At 42.6% G+C, this 16,174-nt stretch overlaps 1 protein-coding gene across 1 annotated transcript in view; it reads left to right on the plus strand.

The window, feature by feature from the left end:
* TLX2 (T cell leukemia homeobox 2) overlaps positions 1–15,486 on the plus strand; it is a 59,387-nt gene extending 43,901 nt beyond the window's left edge. Inside the window, exon 3 of the mRNA XM_033959935.1 lies at positions 15,270–15,486. Coding sequence (XP_033815826.1) covers positions 15,270–15,486 — 217 coding nt within the window. The remainder of the gene's footprint in view (positions 1–15,269) is intronic.
* The last annotated feature ends 688 nt before the right edge of the window (positions 15,487–16,174 follow it).

Here is a 16,174-nt window from a genome sequence, read left to right on the forward strand (position 1 = left end):
ATAAGTAGAAGTTTCTAGTTTCCCTTGATGGTCTATGCAACACAAAATGAGGAAAAAGGTAAGCTGGAGACAATCCCGATATCCGCTTAAAGCAGATACAGGAGAATTTCAATAGTACTCTTGCCTCCAAAGGCAGCCAATGAAGTAAACGATAGTATGGGCTAACATGGTCATTCTTTTTTAAACCAAAATCAATCAGACAGCGCAGGTTCCATTTTATGTAGCGAGACCTAGTTACTAATAACTAGAGTTAACAGTATAATAAGACGTCTTGACCTAGCCCATATTGATAACTCTCCCCTTTTGTGTGAACATGGTCACTTAGACGCATAAATGACCTCTTATAAAAGAATGACCAATTCAAAAATATGTGCTTTAAATGATGGTGAGTACTTTGCCAGTGGATGTATGTGAGGTGGAGTTTAGGCGGAGTTCATTTATAAGGAATATTGATTTGGACACTAGGGCTGGTATAAATGTGTGTGCCTGCTATTTTAAGGTAATATTTTATTAAAACATGTAGATACTTACTGGTCTTTATAAAATAGGCTTAACTTAGGCCCCCTTATAAAATTACCTCCAAAGTGTGATTGGACTACCAACAGCCCTCAATCATGTTCTTCCAGTCTATACAACGGGCTTGTAATGCTTCATGAATTAGCACACTGCCACAACTGATAGTAAAAGCTACCTTTATCTCCAAAGAATGCATCATGCCAGATAATATAATAGTACAGTACATTCACACACATCCATTTTACTGGAGACTTGTTGAAATTCCTCTACACTTAAAATTATGATTTTAAAGTATTCTGTTATTGTACTCCAGAGGGAGGTTTATAACAGATATTTCACCCTTTATTACAGAGGTACTTCTTATTAGATAAATATCCTGTGCAGCAGAGCTCAGGCACTTCAAACCCTCCCAGACCTTAATTTTCTTTTTAGAGTCCTGTGCATCTGGGATCTTGTTAAACAGCACACAAAACACCAAGCCAATGTACAGATATGCCTGTGCTGGGAAATCTTTCCAAGCAATCCACTTTCAGAAACAGGATGACTGATTGCTACAATCAGGCAGACTGCAAACAATACAAAGCCAGTCTTAAACCAGGAAGATTTTAACCTAGATTGAGAGTTGCCAACTAACTGGTCAATATATCCTGCCAAAGGCCAGCTGTGTGAGTGTGTATGTGTGTGTGTGGGGGGGGGGGGGAGGGTAGACACTGGCAGCGATTCATGGACACTGCTATCCCCATCACTACCAGTTGCCCAGCTTGGAAGAGTTTTAGAAAGGAAGAGGTCTTCAGTTGGTGAGCCAATTTTGGTTAGGCCTGAGCCCAAAGTTTGTGGTCCTCTACCCATCCGGGCTATGCCACCGTCCTGTACCAATTCTATCATACTTCCAACTCCACTTATAAGAAATTCTCTTCTCCCATTTTGTGAAACTATTAAAATTCTTAGAATTATCTTTTCAATCACAAAATGACACTCCCCTGTTCTCCTCTCTTTGTCCTCTATAGGCTGAGATCTCTCAGAACTTCAGAATAGATAATGACAAGGGGGACAAAGTTTGTCCCTGTCCCCATCCCATCCTCACCTTGTCCACACAGACTTTATCCCTATCCCCACCCTGTTCCTGCAGGTTCTGTCCCCAACCCCCCCCTTTCCCTGCAGGCTCTGTCCTCATCTACACAAGCTTCAAACACATGATTTTGTATTTAAATATTTATATTAAATATAAAAAGGGACAATATACTGTAAAACAGTTGTTTATAAATTACAAATAGAGCTTTCCATGTCTATCTGGTTTTGGTACAACCTTCCTAAAGATTTGGTTGCCTGTGTTTTTATATCATCTGAGAAGATAATTAAATTGTCTTCAAGATATGGGAAAAGAAGAAAACTATGGGTATAGAAGAGAACTGTGTAGTGGATGATCAGGAAAAAAAGGAGCTCATGATCAAAAAATAAAGATGTCCCAAAACCATCATAAACCAGCACTTGGACATCATAATCATTGGGGCGTCGAAGTGCTGGTTTTCGAAGTTGACTTTCTGGAAGTTTAGTGAAGGGTTTTGCCTGCTATACATCCAGAGGTCTAGGGAGAGTTTTAGGTGGTTTATCATAGGTAAGCTTTGGGTGGATTAGACGTGGACGTTGTACGGCAATAATCAAACCTTTCCCAGGACGTTCTGGACAGAACTTAGACATTTTGGGATAGACCTGTTTTAGAAGCATCTAAGTGCCACAAAGGTACCAAAACTTACCAGATGACTACTGGAGGGATTAAGTAATGATCTCCCCCATACTCCCCTAGTGTTCACTAACCACTTCCCAACTCACAAAGATCTGAATGAAATAGTATATACCTATCTCTAGAACAGAAGCACTTGATATGGGAAAGCCTAGTAGAACATCACAAAGATGTCAATGGTAGCCTGGTGGGTGGGCCAGTGAACCATAGAGAGGAGGAGCCAGTGGGTTATGGTGAGATGTATATCTGGCACCCTTTATGTGAAGTTTGCTCTGTTGGCAGTCTATGTGGCCAGTCCCATGTCCAATGCTGGCCCCTCCCACATCCAAATGTCTGGGTTTGGATGTTTTGGACATGAACATTTCTGTGGTAAAAAAAATGGGGTATAAAGTTAGGTATACTAAGGTTGGATGTCCTTTGGACATTCTGTCAGCCAAAACATCCAAGTAGGTGATTTTCAAAAAATAAATTTATGGACGTCTAGCGGTTTGCCTTTCAAAAATGGATGTTTCTGAGCCTCCAAATTTGGACATCTTGTGGGAAACACCAAAATCAGACATTGAAATCCTTTTTGAAAATGGCCTTCTATTAAATGTTGGAAATCTTGATGTAAAAACAATGGATGAATCTGTAGTAGTAATAGTAAGATGCATAAGAAACCAGGCATGTAATGGAAGGATGTTGCAGATAGTAGGAGTCTTATTGCCATATTAAAGGCAGACAAGACACAAATTATGTAATTTAATAGCGCATTATTTAAAGCCGAAAGCATCTTCTGCACTTTTTCTTAATCACTGAATCCAGTTGCCAGTTGTCTAAGATGCATTACATTTTCTACTTATTGATACTAGCATTTTGTAGATGCTGTTGAGTCTAGTTTGAACAGCCTGTTTAATACTAGTCTCAAATAAAGAATGATAGGGGGACATCCCATCCCATCACCATGAACTCTGTCCCTTTACTTCCAGAATGCTCCTTACTCCAATACATCCCTTTGCATTAATTATGATCTGGTTAAACTACTGTAATGCACTATATAATGGCCTACTTCTTAAATCTTGTAAACGTTTTCAGCTGGTTCAATCCGCAGCAGTGAAACACTTTTCATTATGACAATCTAACATGTCATCTTAAGTCAAAACACTGGCTGTCTATAGCAGCACACATGAAATAAAAGGTGAAGAACTGTGGATTTGATATATTGCCTTTCTGTGGTTTACATATACAGTGGAACCTTGGAATCCGAATACCCCAGAACTCGAACGTTTTGGAATCCAAACTTTTTGTTGTAATAAATTTTGCCCCAGAATCTGAACTCTGCTTTCGAATCTGAATGCCCTACACTTTGTATATGTATGTTTGTGCCCCAGAATCCAAACTCTGCTTTGGAATCCAAACACCCTGCACATTGTATGCGTGTGTTTCTGCCCCAGAATCTGAATGCTGCTTTGGAATATTTGTTAATATTTTACCTTAAAATCCAGTGTATTTACTGTTAAAATTTGAGTTTGTGGGACCCAGGAACAGATTAATCTAGTTTCTATTATTTTCAATGGGAAAAATTGTCTTGGAACTCGAACAGGGTTCTGGAACGGATTAAGTTTGGATTCTAAGGCATCACTGTATTATATGCAGGTACTTCTCTGTGGCAATGGAGGGTTAAGTTGCCCAGGGTCAGAAGAAGCTGCAATGGGAATTGAACACAGTTACCTAGGCTCTCAGTCCACTGTACTAATTAGACTACTCCTTCTCATTAATCCTCTTCTTTACAAAGCTGCACTAGCGTTTTTTAGCACCAGCTGTGGCGGTAACAGCTCGGATGCTCATAGGTATTCTATGAGCATTGGAGCTGATACCGTGACAACCGGCACTAAAAATGCTAGCGCAGCTTTATAAAGGAGGGGGGTGTTAAAATTTTTTTTTTAACTCTTTAAGAAGAACCAACTTACTGTACTTGGTTACTTTCATCTCTTCACATGTTCCTGCTCAAGCACTCTGCTCCTCTCAAGTCAATTTTCTTTCTCTTCCTTCACCTGCGCAAATATGATTAGACACCACTAGAACCTTTTCTTACCTATGTCTACAACTTTAGCATGCATTTCTGCTGGCTATTCATTTTGAATCATCTTTTCCTAATTTCAAAAAAAAAGTGATCAAAATTTCATTGTTTCAGTACCCAGTATCTTATCCTTTTTTTCTTCTTTGTCTCCTCCCTTTTTCTCCCCTTTTCTTAAAATACATTTTTAGCATTTTTTTTTGTAAACCATTCTGCTATGTTTTTGCTTTAAGTGAGGTATATCAAATGCCTGAAATAATTTTTTTTAAAAAGTTTTTCCTAAAATGTTAAGGGTTCTACCCAATTACGAAGCAGAAAATAGTAGCACATACACCTATGAAACCTAAAAACTACAAACTTATGGATCTAGCTAAAAGTTGAGAGAAGAAAAATCCCTTTCAGCATCAGCACCAGCAATAGCTAAACAGTAGAAGAATCATAATATGGTAAAAGAAAAAACCTCTCAGTTATCCGGCACCCATGGGGATTGATGGATGCTGGATAACTGTAGTTTCTGGTTGCTTGAGAGTTACTGTACAAATAGTTTGATCTCCCTTTCCACCTCACTATGATCCCCACCATCAATTATAGGTCCAGCATCTGTTCTTCCCTTCTTTCTGGGTCACTTTCCCTCCCCCCTTCTCTCCCACTTATAGGTCCAGCATCTATCCATCTCCCCTCCCCTTCACCCTGCTAAACCCTGCCCTCCCCCTATCTACTTTCCCTTCCTCTGCGCTGGTCTGGCCTCCTGTACCCCTCTCACATACTGAAGCAGAAGTGTCAGCCGGTCAGCAGAGGCAGTGCTGAAAACAGGCTGCTTGCAGTCAGCCTCAGCAGGGCCTTTCCTCTGCCACGTCGGAAGTGATGCATCAGAAGAAAGGCCCTGCCAGGGCTAACCATGAGCGGCCTGTTTTCAGCGCTGCCTCTGCTGACTGGCTGCCACTTGGGTAAGTGAGGGAGCACTGCCACTGCTGCTGCTTTGGGGCTGGAGGGAGGGGGGAGTTCACAGCTCAGGACTGCTGCCACTGCTTCTTTGGGGATGATGTGTTTTGGGTTTTTTTGCCTGTGTTTTTTTTTACTGGTTGGGTAACAATGCTGGTTGCTTGAATACCAGTTAATTGGGATTCTACTGAAATATAGGAGTGGACAACCTGCATCCCATGGGACCATGGAAGGAACACCCAGAAAATGTCATTAACCAAAATTTTGGCAGTTTTAAATACTGTATTCTGCAAATATTTTCAGATAGCCACTCTAGCCCTTTGTTTCCATTGTTTTTATTAATTTATTTATCACAGAATGTTTAAGGAGCTTTGTGCATTTCCAGTTTTGCATTACATAAAGTTAGGGCCTGCCAGGAATAGTACTGACATTCATGGGGTCCTCTGTGTATAATGGTTGCCTACCCCTGCTAAAATAGATAATACTGACACCATGTGGCTGCTGTGGATACTGCAGTGTGCGCAGGCAGATGAATTCCATTCAAATCACAATGTTCTAAATAAAAAAAAGTACTTTGTAATGATTACTGTGCAATTATTTCCTTACATGTTTGATTGGGTTATAGAAGTTTATACTTTATTTATTTAAAGACGCAGTATGTCCTAGTAAAATATGGTGCAAAGTGCTTTCAACCTCCTTCTGCAAAAGGATCAGGATATGTAGGACAAGGTTCTCAGCTAACTCTATGATACTGCTTGACCAGTTGGGAATTTCAAGATGTTCAGAATAACTGTGTCTGATATATGTTTGCATGTACTGTCTCCACTGTATCCACATGCATCTCAGGTACATACATTGTAAAATATCTCGAAAGGCAGACTGGCTAGGCAATAAATTTCAGATTTAAAAGACGTACTCTCCCTTACCTCCCCCATTTTTCAGTAGCGCATTTATGTCTTAAAATCTCAAAGTGAATACATGCCATCTTAGCCCCTGTGCAAGCAAACTGCAACTGCTATATGTATCTTTGGAAGCTACAATTCAAGATGGCAGAGAAGAGGGAGGGTAAAGGGCTCTTTTACTAAAGCATGCTAAAAATGAGCAGTTGCCACATGTTAATTACAATACGTAATATGTAAGTGTTGGGAAAGACCAGCATCTTCCCATAGAATTAATACAGAGCCAATATACTGATTGCACATAAACTGTAAAGCAGATAACGATAACACAGATTATTTAACACCAGTTACTGAGGTGCCATTAAGTGTTCTGCTTCATTTGCTGCAGTAACAGTTAATGGCCTAGATTCACAAAGCAAACCGATTGGTTTGCGACCCCTTAGCAACTCCGGCCCGATTCACTTACCTGTCTTCCGACCATCCTCTGATCCGCGTATGCAAATGAGGGCAACAGCATGCAAAGTAGGCAGGGGTGCGTTCACTAAAGAAAACCCTGCAACACCAACTAGGCTGGGGCCGATCAAAAAAAAGTGGACCACTGGTCTGACCCAGCAGCGGCAATTCTTATGTTCTCATAAGGAATGACAAGCCACTGGCTTAGATATGCTTCTGCCTTCACTTTACACTTACAGTTCAGAACACTTTTTTTTCTTAGCCTTACAGCCAAGCTTTAGCACTGGCTTCAGCCAGTCCAGTATACTTCCTTAAGCTGTGGCGGGAAAATTCTCTACAATAACCACCATCAGTATTTCTCTTTTCATCTGCTTTACTAAGCAATCCTGAAAACACCCCTGAGCCCTTTTGAAAGTAAACTCAAGGGTGAGCGATTCTGCCATTCAAATTCTTAGATGTAGTGAACCCGCTTAACTCCTTCAAGTTGTAATGTGAGAAAACTTCATGCTACTACATCATCATTAGATAGTCTTTTGGTTAAAGGAATTTATGCTTTTCCTTAGCTTCACTCTTTAGCTGTTAACTAACAAAGTCCTAATTCACTGCTGCCATGTGAATAAGTCTTTGGCTTTTAAACAGCACCCAGCCAGTCCAATTCCAAGCTTTTTCATTTTAGGAGCTTCTATTTTTTCAAAGGATTCACTAGTCTTTAACTCTAATACTTTGTGTTGCAATGGTACCCTCTACTGGTAGAAAGAAAGAATGGCTGATGAATAACTTAAAAACAATAATCATAAAAAACAATCAACAAAGAGTGTATACAGTCACAAGTGACCCACAGGATAGAAACCAAATAATGTACACAATAAAAATGACCCAACACGGGCTGTGTTTCGGCAAAATAAAATGCCTTCCTTAGGGGTCTTATAGGATCCTTGGCTGTCTTAAATATAAAAACATAAAAGTCACAAAAAATACAAGTAGTTAATAGGATACAAAAAAGCAGCACAACTCACAAGACTATAATGGGAGGGGCCTTAGGTATCTGAGCCAATCAGGGCCTTAGGCCCCTCCCTGTGCATTCTAGGAGTTACCGGGAAGGGGAAGGCCTGCCATTTTGGAGGGACTGAGCATCCCTGTTGCTGTCATCTATTTTTCAGGTATGGGGGAGGTTCAGGGGTATATGGGGGTTTTAGGGGCAGGGGGCATCCAGTAGCAGGAGGGAATGGGTATCGTTCCCGCTGATTTTTTTTTTTTTTTTTTTAGGAAGGGGAGGGAAAGGGTCAGTTGGGGGGAGGCATGGTGGGAGTTCAGTGCAAGAGGAAATTGGTTCACAGCGGCAAGAGGGAGTGGACATCCCTGCTGCTGATTTTTGGGGAAGGAGAAGGGAGAGGTCAGTTCAGGGGATCCTTGCAAGGGGGGGGTCAGTGCAGGGAGGTTTGCGGCAGCAGGAGGGAATGGGCATCCCTCTTACTGATTTTTGATACTGGGGTCATTTGGGGGAGGGGGGTTGGCGGAGGGCATAGTAACATAGTAACATAGTAGATGATGGCAGATAAAGACCTGAATGGTCCATCCAGTCAGCCCAACCTGATTCAATTTAAATTTTTTTAAAAAAATTTTTTTTTTTTCTTCTTAGCTATTTCTGGGCAAGAATCCAAAGCTTTACCCGGTACTGTGCTTGGGTTCCAACTGCCGAAATCTCTGTTAAGACTTACTCCAGCCCATCTACACCCTCCCAGCCATTGAAGCCCTCCCCTGCCCATCCTCCACCAAACGGCATTTTTCTTTTTTTTTATGGGGCAGTTATTGTGCATGTTTAACACATGCACAACTTCTGTGCCATCAAAAAAAAAAAAAAAAGAAAAACTCCCCAACAGTTGAGTGGCAGGAGGCTGCTTTGGGGCTTCCCCTGCTATTCAGCTGTTCGGGCTCCCCCAAATTGGCTCTCAATGTGACTGATCAGACGGGATTACGGTGAACCTCCTTACAAATCATTTGCATGCAAACTTGTTAGAACATCAATTGCTGTTCCAGAGTCGGCCAAAAAATTGACCAACAGCAATTCACATAGTCTTAACAACCGTGTTTTGTCCATCTAGCCCAGAGAGACAGTTTGTCTGTTTACATTATCTATCTTAAAGTGACAGTGTGTGAACAGTGCAGTTGTGTGTCAGAAGAGTGAGAGTGCAAGCATGTGAATGTGTGTACATGTTGAAGGTGGCTAATAAAAAAATAAATGTCTGAAGAGCGAGTACATACTGTATGTCTGTATTTTTTTGTGTCTCTGGTGGAGAAAATCTCAGATAAACAGAATTTCCCTTTTAGAATTTGGACCAAAGTGGACAAATCCACCAGCGCAAAGGTATCTCTGCATGTACAGTGAAATGAAATTTTAATCATGTGGAACCCTCCTAGATATTTAGGCCTAGATTCACTAAACCTTCCTATGTTGTCTCGACAATCGCAAAACCAGTTTTACTGGTTTTGCGATCATTCCCTGACCCCGAACCGATTCACTAAACTGCTGCCAATCCAATCTCCTACACGATCCGATCCACCCATGCAAATGAGGGGAAATGGCATGCAAAAGTAGGAAGCCATCGATTCACTAAGCAGAAGGAGAAACACCAATTGGGTTTGCTGATCCAAAATGAAGTGACTGCTGAGGACCAGTCACTTTACTATTCTTGCCCTGAAATCTCAATATCAAGGTTACAACTCCATATAAAACCCCATATAAAACAACCATCAAAATGAAAAAAAGCCCCCCACACACAAACACAACCCCGCATCCCCCCTTTGAAGAAAAATGCAGGAGGGAAGCAGACCCCCACCGCCATTGACCGGGCCTAGCCTGGCCTACCCACCTCCCCGTACCTTTAAAAAGTTGGGAGCAGGAGGGGTGCTTAGTCCCTCCTGCTCCAGTCCTCCTCCGAAGCCGAATGCGGGCCTTAGGCCCCACCCCGATGCATCATGTAATGCATGGGGAGGGGCCTAAGGCCCTGATTAGCTCAGGCGCCTCAGGCTCCTCTCTTGATGCACTGGGGTGGGGCCTAAGTCCCGCAGTTCGTGGATTGAGGCCTCCAGAGCAGAAGGGACTGAGCACCCCTCCTGCCACCAACTTTTACAGGGAAGGGGAGGGGGATGGGAACAGGGAGGAGGCGTCCTCATCCGGTGGCAGGAGGGAGTGGGCATCCCTCCTGCCATTTTGGGGGGATTTGGGGAGGGAGGAAGGGAGGGAGCGCTTTGTCGGGGAGGGAGGCTTTTTTCATTTTTTTTATTGGACAGATATTTTTCGTGTGTAATATGATGGCCAATCAGGAGGAACGTTTTCAAAGGAATTTGCTAAGGTAACTAAGGCCCAGATTCACTAAAGATAGCGATTCAATCGCTGTTGGCCGATTACTGACCAATTTTGAAACAGCGATTGATTCACTACCTTTTTTGCATGCAAATGATTTGGACAGAGGTGCAAATCAGGGACTTCCTTAGACTCCTCACTAAGGAAGTCCCTGATTGGCTCAGACCCCTCCCAAGGAAGGAGCCCGAGGCACCTGAGCCAATCAGAGCCTTAGGCCCCACCCCATACTCTAAGGCCCGCATTCGCCGTCGACGGAGGCCTGGAGCAGGAGGGACTGAGCACCCCTCCTGCTCCCAACTTTTTAAAGGTACAGCGAAAAGGTTGGGCTGGGCCGGGCCCGGTCGATGGCGGTGGGGGTTGCGATGGCAGGAGGGAGTTGGCATCCTTCCTGCCATATTCGCATGGGCAGGCAGGGGGTGGGCAGCATTGGGGAAGTTTTTTTGGGGAGGAATCGGGCCCGATGGCAGGAGAGAGTTGGCATCTCTCCTGCAATATTTGGGGGGAGTGCCGATGGCAAGCATCCCTCCTGCCTTTTTCTTTGGGGGGGGGGGGCAGCAAGGCCATGTTTGTGTGTAGGGGGATTTTTTTTTTTAATTGGCCAGATATTTTGTGTGTGTAATACATGCAAAATATCCAGCCCATTTAAAAAAAAAAAAAAATGAAAAAAGCCCCTGACAGCAGTGACAGGAGGCTGCTTCTCCTGTCACTACTGTCAGGGCTGCCTCAGCTCAATTTCTCACTGAGTGATTGAGTCAGGGAGCTTGCATGCAAATGATTTGCACCTCTGTCCAAATCATTTGCATGCAAAAAAGGTAGTGAATCAATCGCTGTTTCAAAATTGGTCAGTAATCGGCCAACAGCGATTGAATCGCTATCTTTAGTGAATCTGGGCCTTAGTTACCTTAGCAAATTCCTTTGAAAACGTTCCTCCTGTTTGCATACAATGAGGGCAGTTTATGCAAATTAATCTCATACATAGTCATTGGGGAAATCCTGAAAACCTGAATGGATTGTGGCCATTTAGAAGCATCAAAAATATGTTTTCTTTTGCTTTTTTTTTTCATTTGTGGAGTTTTTTCACATGTGAAACTTTGTAAATGTGTACCTCAGACATATCAACTGTAGATCTCATTCTTTAGAGCCATTTATCCTTGGTATCTTTGGTTTGTACTACAGGCAATGGAGGATGAGAATAATTTGCCCACTTTCCCTGGTTTTCAGCCCATTGCTTTAGAGCTGCCAAGTAACCCGATTTCAGAAAGGAGACTTTTTTGGCCTGTACTTTTTTGAACTTACATTGCAGTTCAGTTTGCTATTTGTATTCCCTATATCTGCCTGTTCATATCAATGCTGCAGGTCCCATGATGTTCCAGAACAGGGCTGACAGAAATCCACAACGATAAACTAGTCCATTCGAAGTATGTGTTTGCCTGTTCTCTAGGTTCACTCAGTTCCGGACTCTCTACAAGGCACCGATATCGGTGGCCGCCTAAAAGTGGTCGCTGATTGTGTGTCAATCACGCGACATATAGAGAATCGCTCCTCCATGAAGGATAGGTGCTGGGGAAATGTAAGCCAGGGTTTGCCAGGCCTACATTTCCAGTGCCTATCTTTGCCGTGAATCGCACCTATGTAGGCGCTTTAGGCCGTGGCACATTCTCAAAATAGCTTACCGTGGTCTTTTCTGAGCTTCCTAGCAGTCTCCGATTCTGCCATGCAAATGGGCTCATCAATATTTAAACGAGCACTCTGGGCAATTCTTTATTATCGCTGAGTGATTCTCCAAGTGCGGCATCAGCTTTTGGTGACCAAAATCAGCGACTGGTCCAGGGGTGCCGGTACTGCACTGGCACTGTGAAAGCACATCTCTGGCGTATGTTTTGACCGTGACTCAAGAAAAAAAAATACAAGATTCACATAAATTATAGTAGTTTGTGTGTGTGGGGGGGGGGGAGAGGGGGAGAAATCAAAAGCATGCTTCTTGAGCACATATAGAAAAGGCATGTCTTATGCGTGCATGTTGAAAGCCAACATTGCATCTCCCCTCCTTTCCCTTCCCCTTCATCCAATAGCACTGGTACACCCATGACTTGACACTGATATCCACCCATATCAAACATGGGCACATGCTTATATTATGCTCCAATAAGGCATGTACATCATATATGCTTTTCCCAGCAAATGCGCACATTTACATCTCTTTTGTGGTGTATTCTGCATATTTGCCGATCGCTATCACCGACTCATCGCGTATATTTAGCGAGCCTCTGCTACTCTCTGCCAACTTCATTTGTATGCGTTTTGTTTTTTTTAGAATGACTCGCCTTTTTGAAATCGTTATAATAACGGCTGCAACAGAGGCCCATCGGTTTTCACCGCAAACAAATGAGAATATTTCCCCTTATTCAGGATAGTAGGCAGGTGGGGTAGCAAAACTCCTTGTTTCAGAAGTGAGAAAATCTGTGGTTGGCTCCTTAGTAAAGGAAGCTTCCTTTCTCACCTTGAATAAGTTGATAAGTTCTGCCTCTCCATGTGTGTTCTGAACAAGGCCTGCCAGGATAAGGAAGAAGCGATGGGGAATAATAGACTCAACTGGACTGGACAGATGTAGGAAGTTATTGATATATCTAATAATCCTCATCTTTAATGCATCCTTCTCAGGTGGCACAAGGAAGCAATGCTTAATGAGCTCCTAATGAGAGAAGCATCTGAGTGGATTATTCTAACAGAATTAGCTCTGAGTGTAGGTTCACTGAATGATGGGGGCTCTTAATGAGGCTCGTCAGTTTTATAAGAAAAATGATGATGCTGGGAAAATAAATTTAGCAGAGCAGGCACAACGCCTACCATTCTCATCTAGTGTGACCCCTATTGGGGGAGGTTAGCGCTCCAGGAGCTCTGAGCCTCTCACCATTCTTCCTGAACCTTTGGCAGGACTCCTGTATAGTTTAAACCCAGTATTCTCTGGATAAGGCCAATTGATATGATGGCAAATTATTTGTTGCAGATGCTAATGTATTTTACAACTCATTTCAACACCAGATGTTTTTTGTTTCTTTAAATTGCACTTACCTCACAACAGAGAATAATTTCCCCAAATTGTCTGCCCTTTCTAATTCTTGTCATCAAGTTGGTATGCATCAGCAACATTGCAGGCTTAAAACCTTTTTATTTATTTATTTGGAGGGGGTTTAGGGTTTGCTTTGTTTGTTAATAGGGTATGATATTAACTTCATTAAAGAGATTAATGATGGTGTTTTTGATGGTTTGTAGTAAGACTAGAAGCCGCTGTCTGAATCACGGAATCCTTCTATTCTCTTTTCTCTCCTTCTGCTTAATACTTTTCTCTAAATCCCTTTCTTCTTTCTTGCACTTCTTTACTCATGTTATTTAATTCTAACTCTCTTCCTCACTGTACTGACCCACTTCCTTCCTCATGCTCCTTAACCACTCGCTAGCTTTTCTTCTGCCACCATTCTTCATTAACTAGGCTGCCAGCTGGCTCTAGATTTTCTGGACAGGTTACTTCAGTCCTAGATTTACCCCACTGCATGCACAGACTGGTAGTCTTCCTTTTCTTAGGGAATCAGGACTACAGATCTCTACAAACAAAACCAGAACTGGATCAACCTGTTCTGAAATTCTGGTGCCAGTTTACAATTCTGTCTTGAACCTATTAACCTGCTTTGACCATCTGCTTCAGGGGTCTCAAAGTCCCTTCTTGAAGGCCGCAATCCAGTCGGGTTTTTAGGATTTCCCCAATGAATATGCAATACATCTATTAGCATACAATGAAAGTAGTGCATGCAAATAGATCTCATACATATTCATTGGGGAAATCCTGAAAACCCAACTGGATTGCAGCCCTCAAGGAGGGACTTTGAGATCCCTGATCTACTTCTACCCATATTTCATCTCCTCCTTGACATCTCTACCGTTTTCCTTTTCCTTTATCAGTTCCCCTCCTCTCTCAAAAGATGCACATTTTTTAGTGTGCCTTAAAAAACCCCTTAGTGCTCTCAAAATCGATTTAAGGCACATTATCCTACAACAGGGGTGTCAAAGTCCCTCCTCGACGGCTGAAATCCAGTCGGGTTTTCAGGATTTCCCCAATGAATATGCATGAGATCTATTTGCATGCACTGCTTTCATGGTATGCTAATAGATCTCATGCATATTCATTGGGGAAATCCTGAAAACCCGACTGGATTGCAGCTCTCGAGGAGGGACTTTGACATCTCTGTCCTACAGATTAACATACAATACATTTATCAGTTTATATGCATGAAAAATTTTACAGCGGATTACATTTTTCATTAATCTGAATACGTGAAACCAACTGAAAAGAACCCACTCACCCCCAAATTGAGAACATTTTTGAAAATGAACCATAGTATTTTAGCTTGAGCACACCTCTACCTCTCTCCTAACTATGGAAACCCAGCAGCAGATAAGAAAGCTTTTTTTTGCTTCCTCTTGGGTCTTGCATCTCTTCTGTCCTGGAGCAGTATTGGTGAGCCTGGTAAATATAAGATTAAGACTATGTAACGCAGGGGTGTCCAATGTCGGTCCTCGAGGGCCGCAGTCCAGTCGGATTTTCAGGATTTCCCCAATGAATATACATGAGGTCTATTTGCATGCACTGCTTTCATTGTATGCTAATAGATCTCATGCATATTCATTGGGGAAATCCTGAAAACCCGACTGGATTGCGGCCCTCGAGGACACCCCTGATGTAACGGAACAGAAGTGCTAGAACAGTGGTCTCAAAGTCAAACCCTTTGCAGGGCCACGTTTTGGATTTGTAGGTACTTGGGAGGGCCTCAGAAAAAATACTTAGGGCTCCTTTTACAAAGCCACGCTAGGGCCTTAACGCGTGGAATAGCACACGCTAAATTGTCGAACGTGCTAGCCGCTACCGCCTCCTTTTGAGCAGGTGGTAGATTTTCAGCTAGCGCACGCTATAGCACGCACTAATCCGGTGAGTGCGTTAAAAACGCTAGTGCACCTTTGTAAAAGGAGCTCTTAATATCTTATTAAAGAAATGACAATTTTGCATGAGGTAAAACTCTTTATAGTTTATAAATCTTTCCTTTTGGCTAAGCCTTAATAATAATATTGTAATTTATAGCCAAAGAGACATATGATCAAGAAACTGTTTTATTTTACTTTTGTGATTATGATAAGCATATCGAGGGCCTCAAAATAGTATCTGGCAGGCTGCATGTGGCTCCCGGGCCACGAGTTTGAGACCACTGTGATAGAACATTAACCTTGCCTTTTCTTTCTCTGTGACAGGCGACAGACAGCTGAAGAGAGAGAAGCAGAGAGGCAGCAGGCCAACCGACTGATGATTCATTTGCAACAGGAAGCCTTTCAGAAGAGTCTGAGCCAGCCACTGCAGCAGGACCCGCTCTGCATGCACAACTCCTCCCTCTACGCTCTGCAAAATCTGCAGCCTTGGGCCGATGAAAACAAGGTTACCAGTGCCTCTAACATGGCCAGTGTTGTTTGACGCGCCATGAAACGCAGGGCAGTCCACAAGAGAGAAAAAAAAATAATACAGGAATTGCAACGGGATCGCAAATGATTGCCTGGTTAAGGAGATGGCGATCAAATCCTTGTCCTTGGCTATCTCCTCAGTCTCGCTGTATAGAGACAACACGGGAGCCATGAACCACGTGTTAAGGGAATGCCATTAAGGTTTATGAAATAAAACATGTAAGAGAAAGACTTAGGCCCTCTTTTACTAAGGTGCGCTAACCGATGAGCACGCATTAAACGCTAACGTGTGCATGTTAGTCTATGGACACGTTAGCATTTAGCGTGCGCTAATTTGATTATCATGCGCTAATTCGATTAGCGAGCGCTAATCGGTTAGCGCGCCTTAGTAAAAGAGGGGGTTAATGAACTGAAAAAAAACAATCTGATGTTGTTTTGTAGGAATTCAAATATAAATATGAGAGACAAGTTGCTGAGACACTCCTTGATGCAGTGATGGACCTGGACGACCCCGACTTGCTCAAGAATGAGAAGAAATGTGTATTCTTCCATGCTCTGTCTTCTCTGCTTAGACAGAGCTAGACATTTTCTCTGGTGGTTTTCTTCAATATAAAATCTTCATTTGGGTTCATGGAGAAGATGCCTACCATCTCATGGACAAATCTGAGTAATGTTGTAAGTCTGCCTATCAGTGGCTTGGC

The sequence above is a fragment of the Geotrypetes seraphini genome, chromosome 1 (genome assembly GCF_902459505.1).
Source record: "Geotrypetes seraphini chromosome 1, aGeoSer1.1, whole genome shotgun sequence".
Classification (NCBI taxonomy): domain Eukaryota; kingdom Metazoa; phylum Chordata; class Amphibia; order Gymnophiona; family Dermophiidae; genus Geotrypetes; species Geotrypetes seraphini.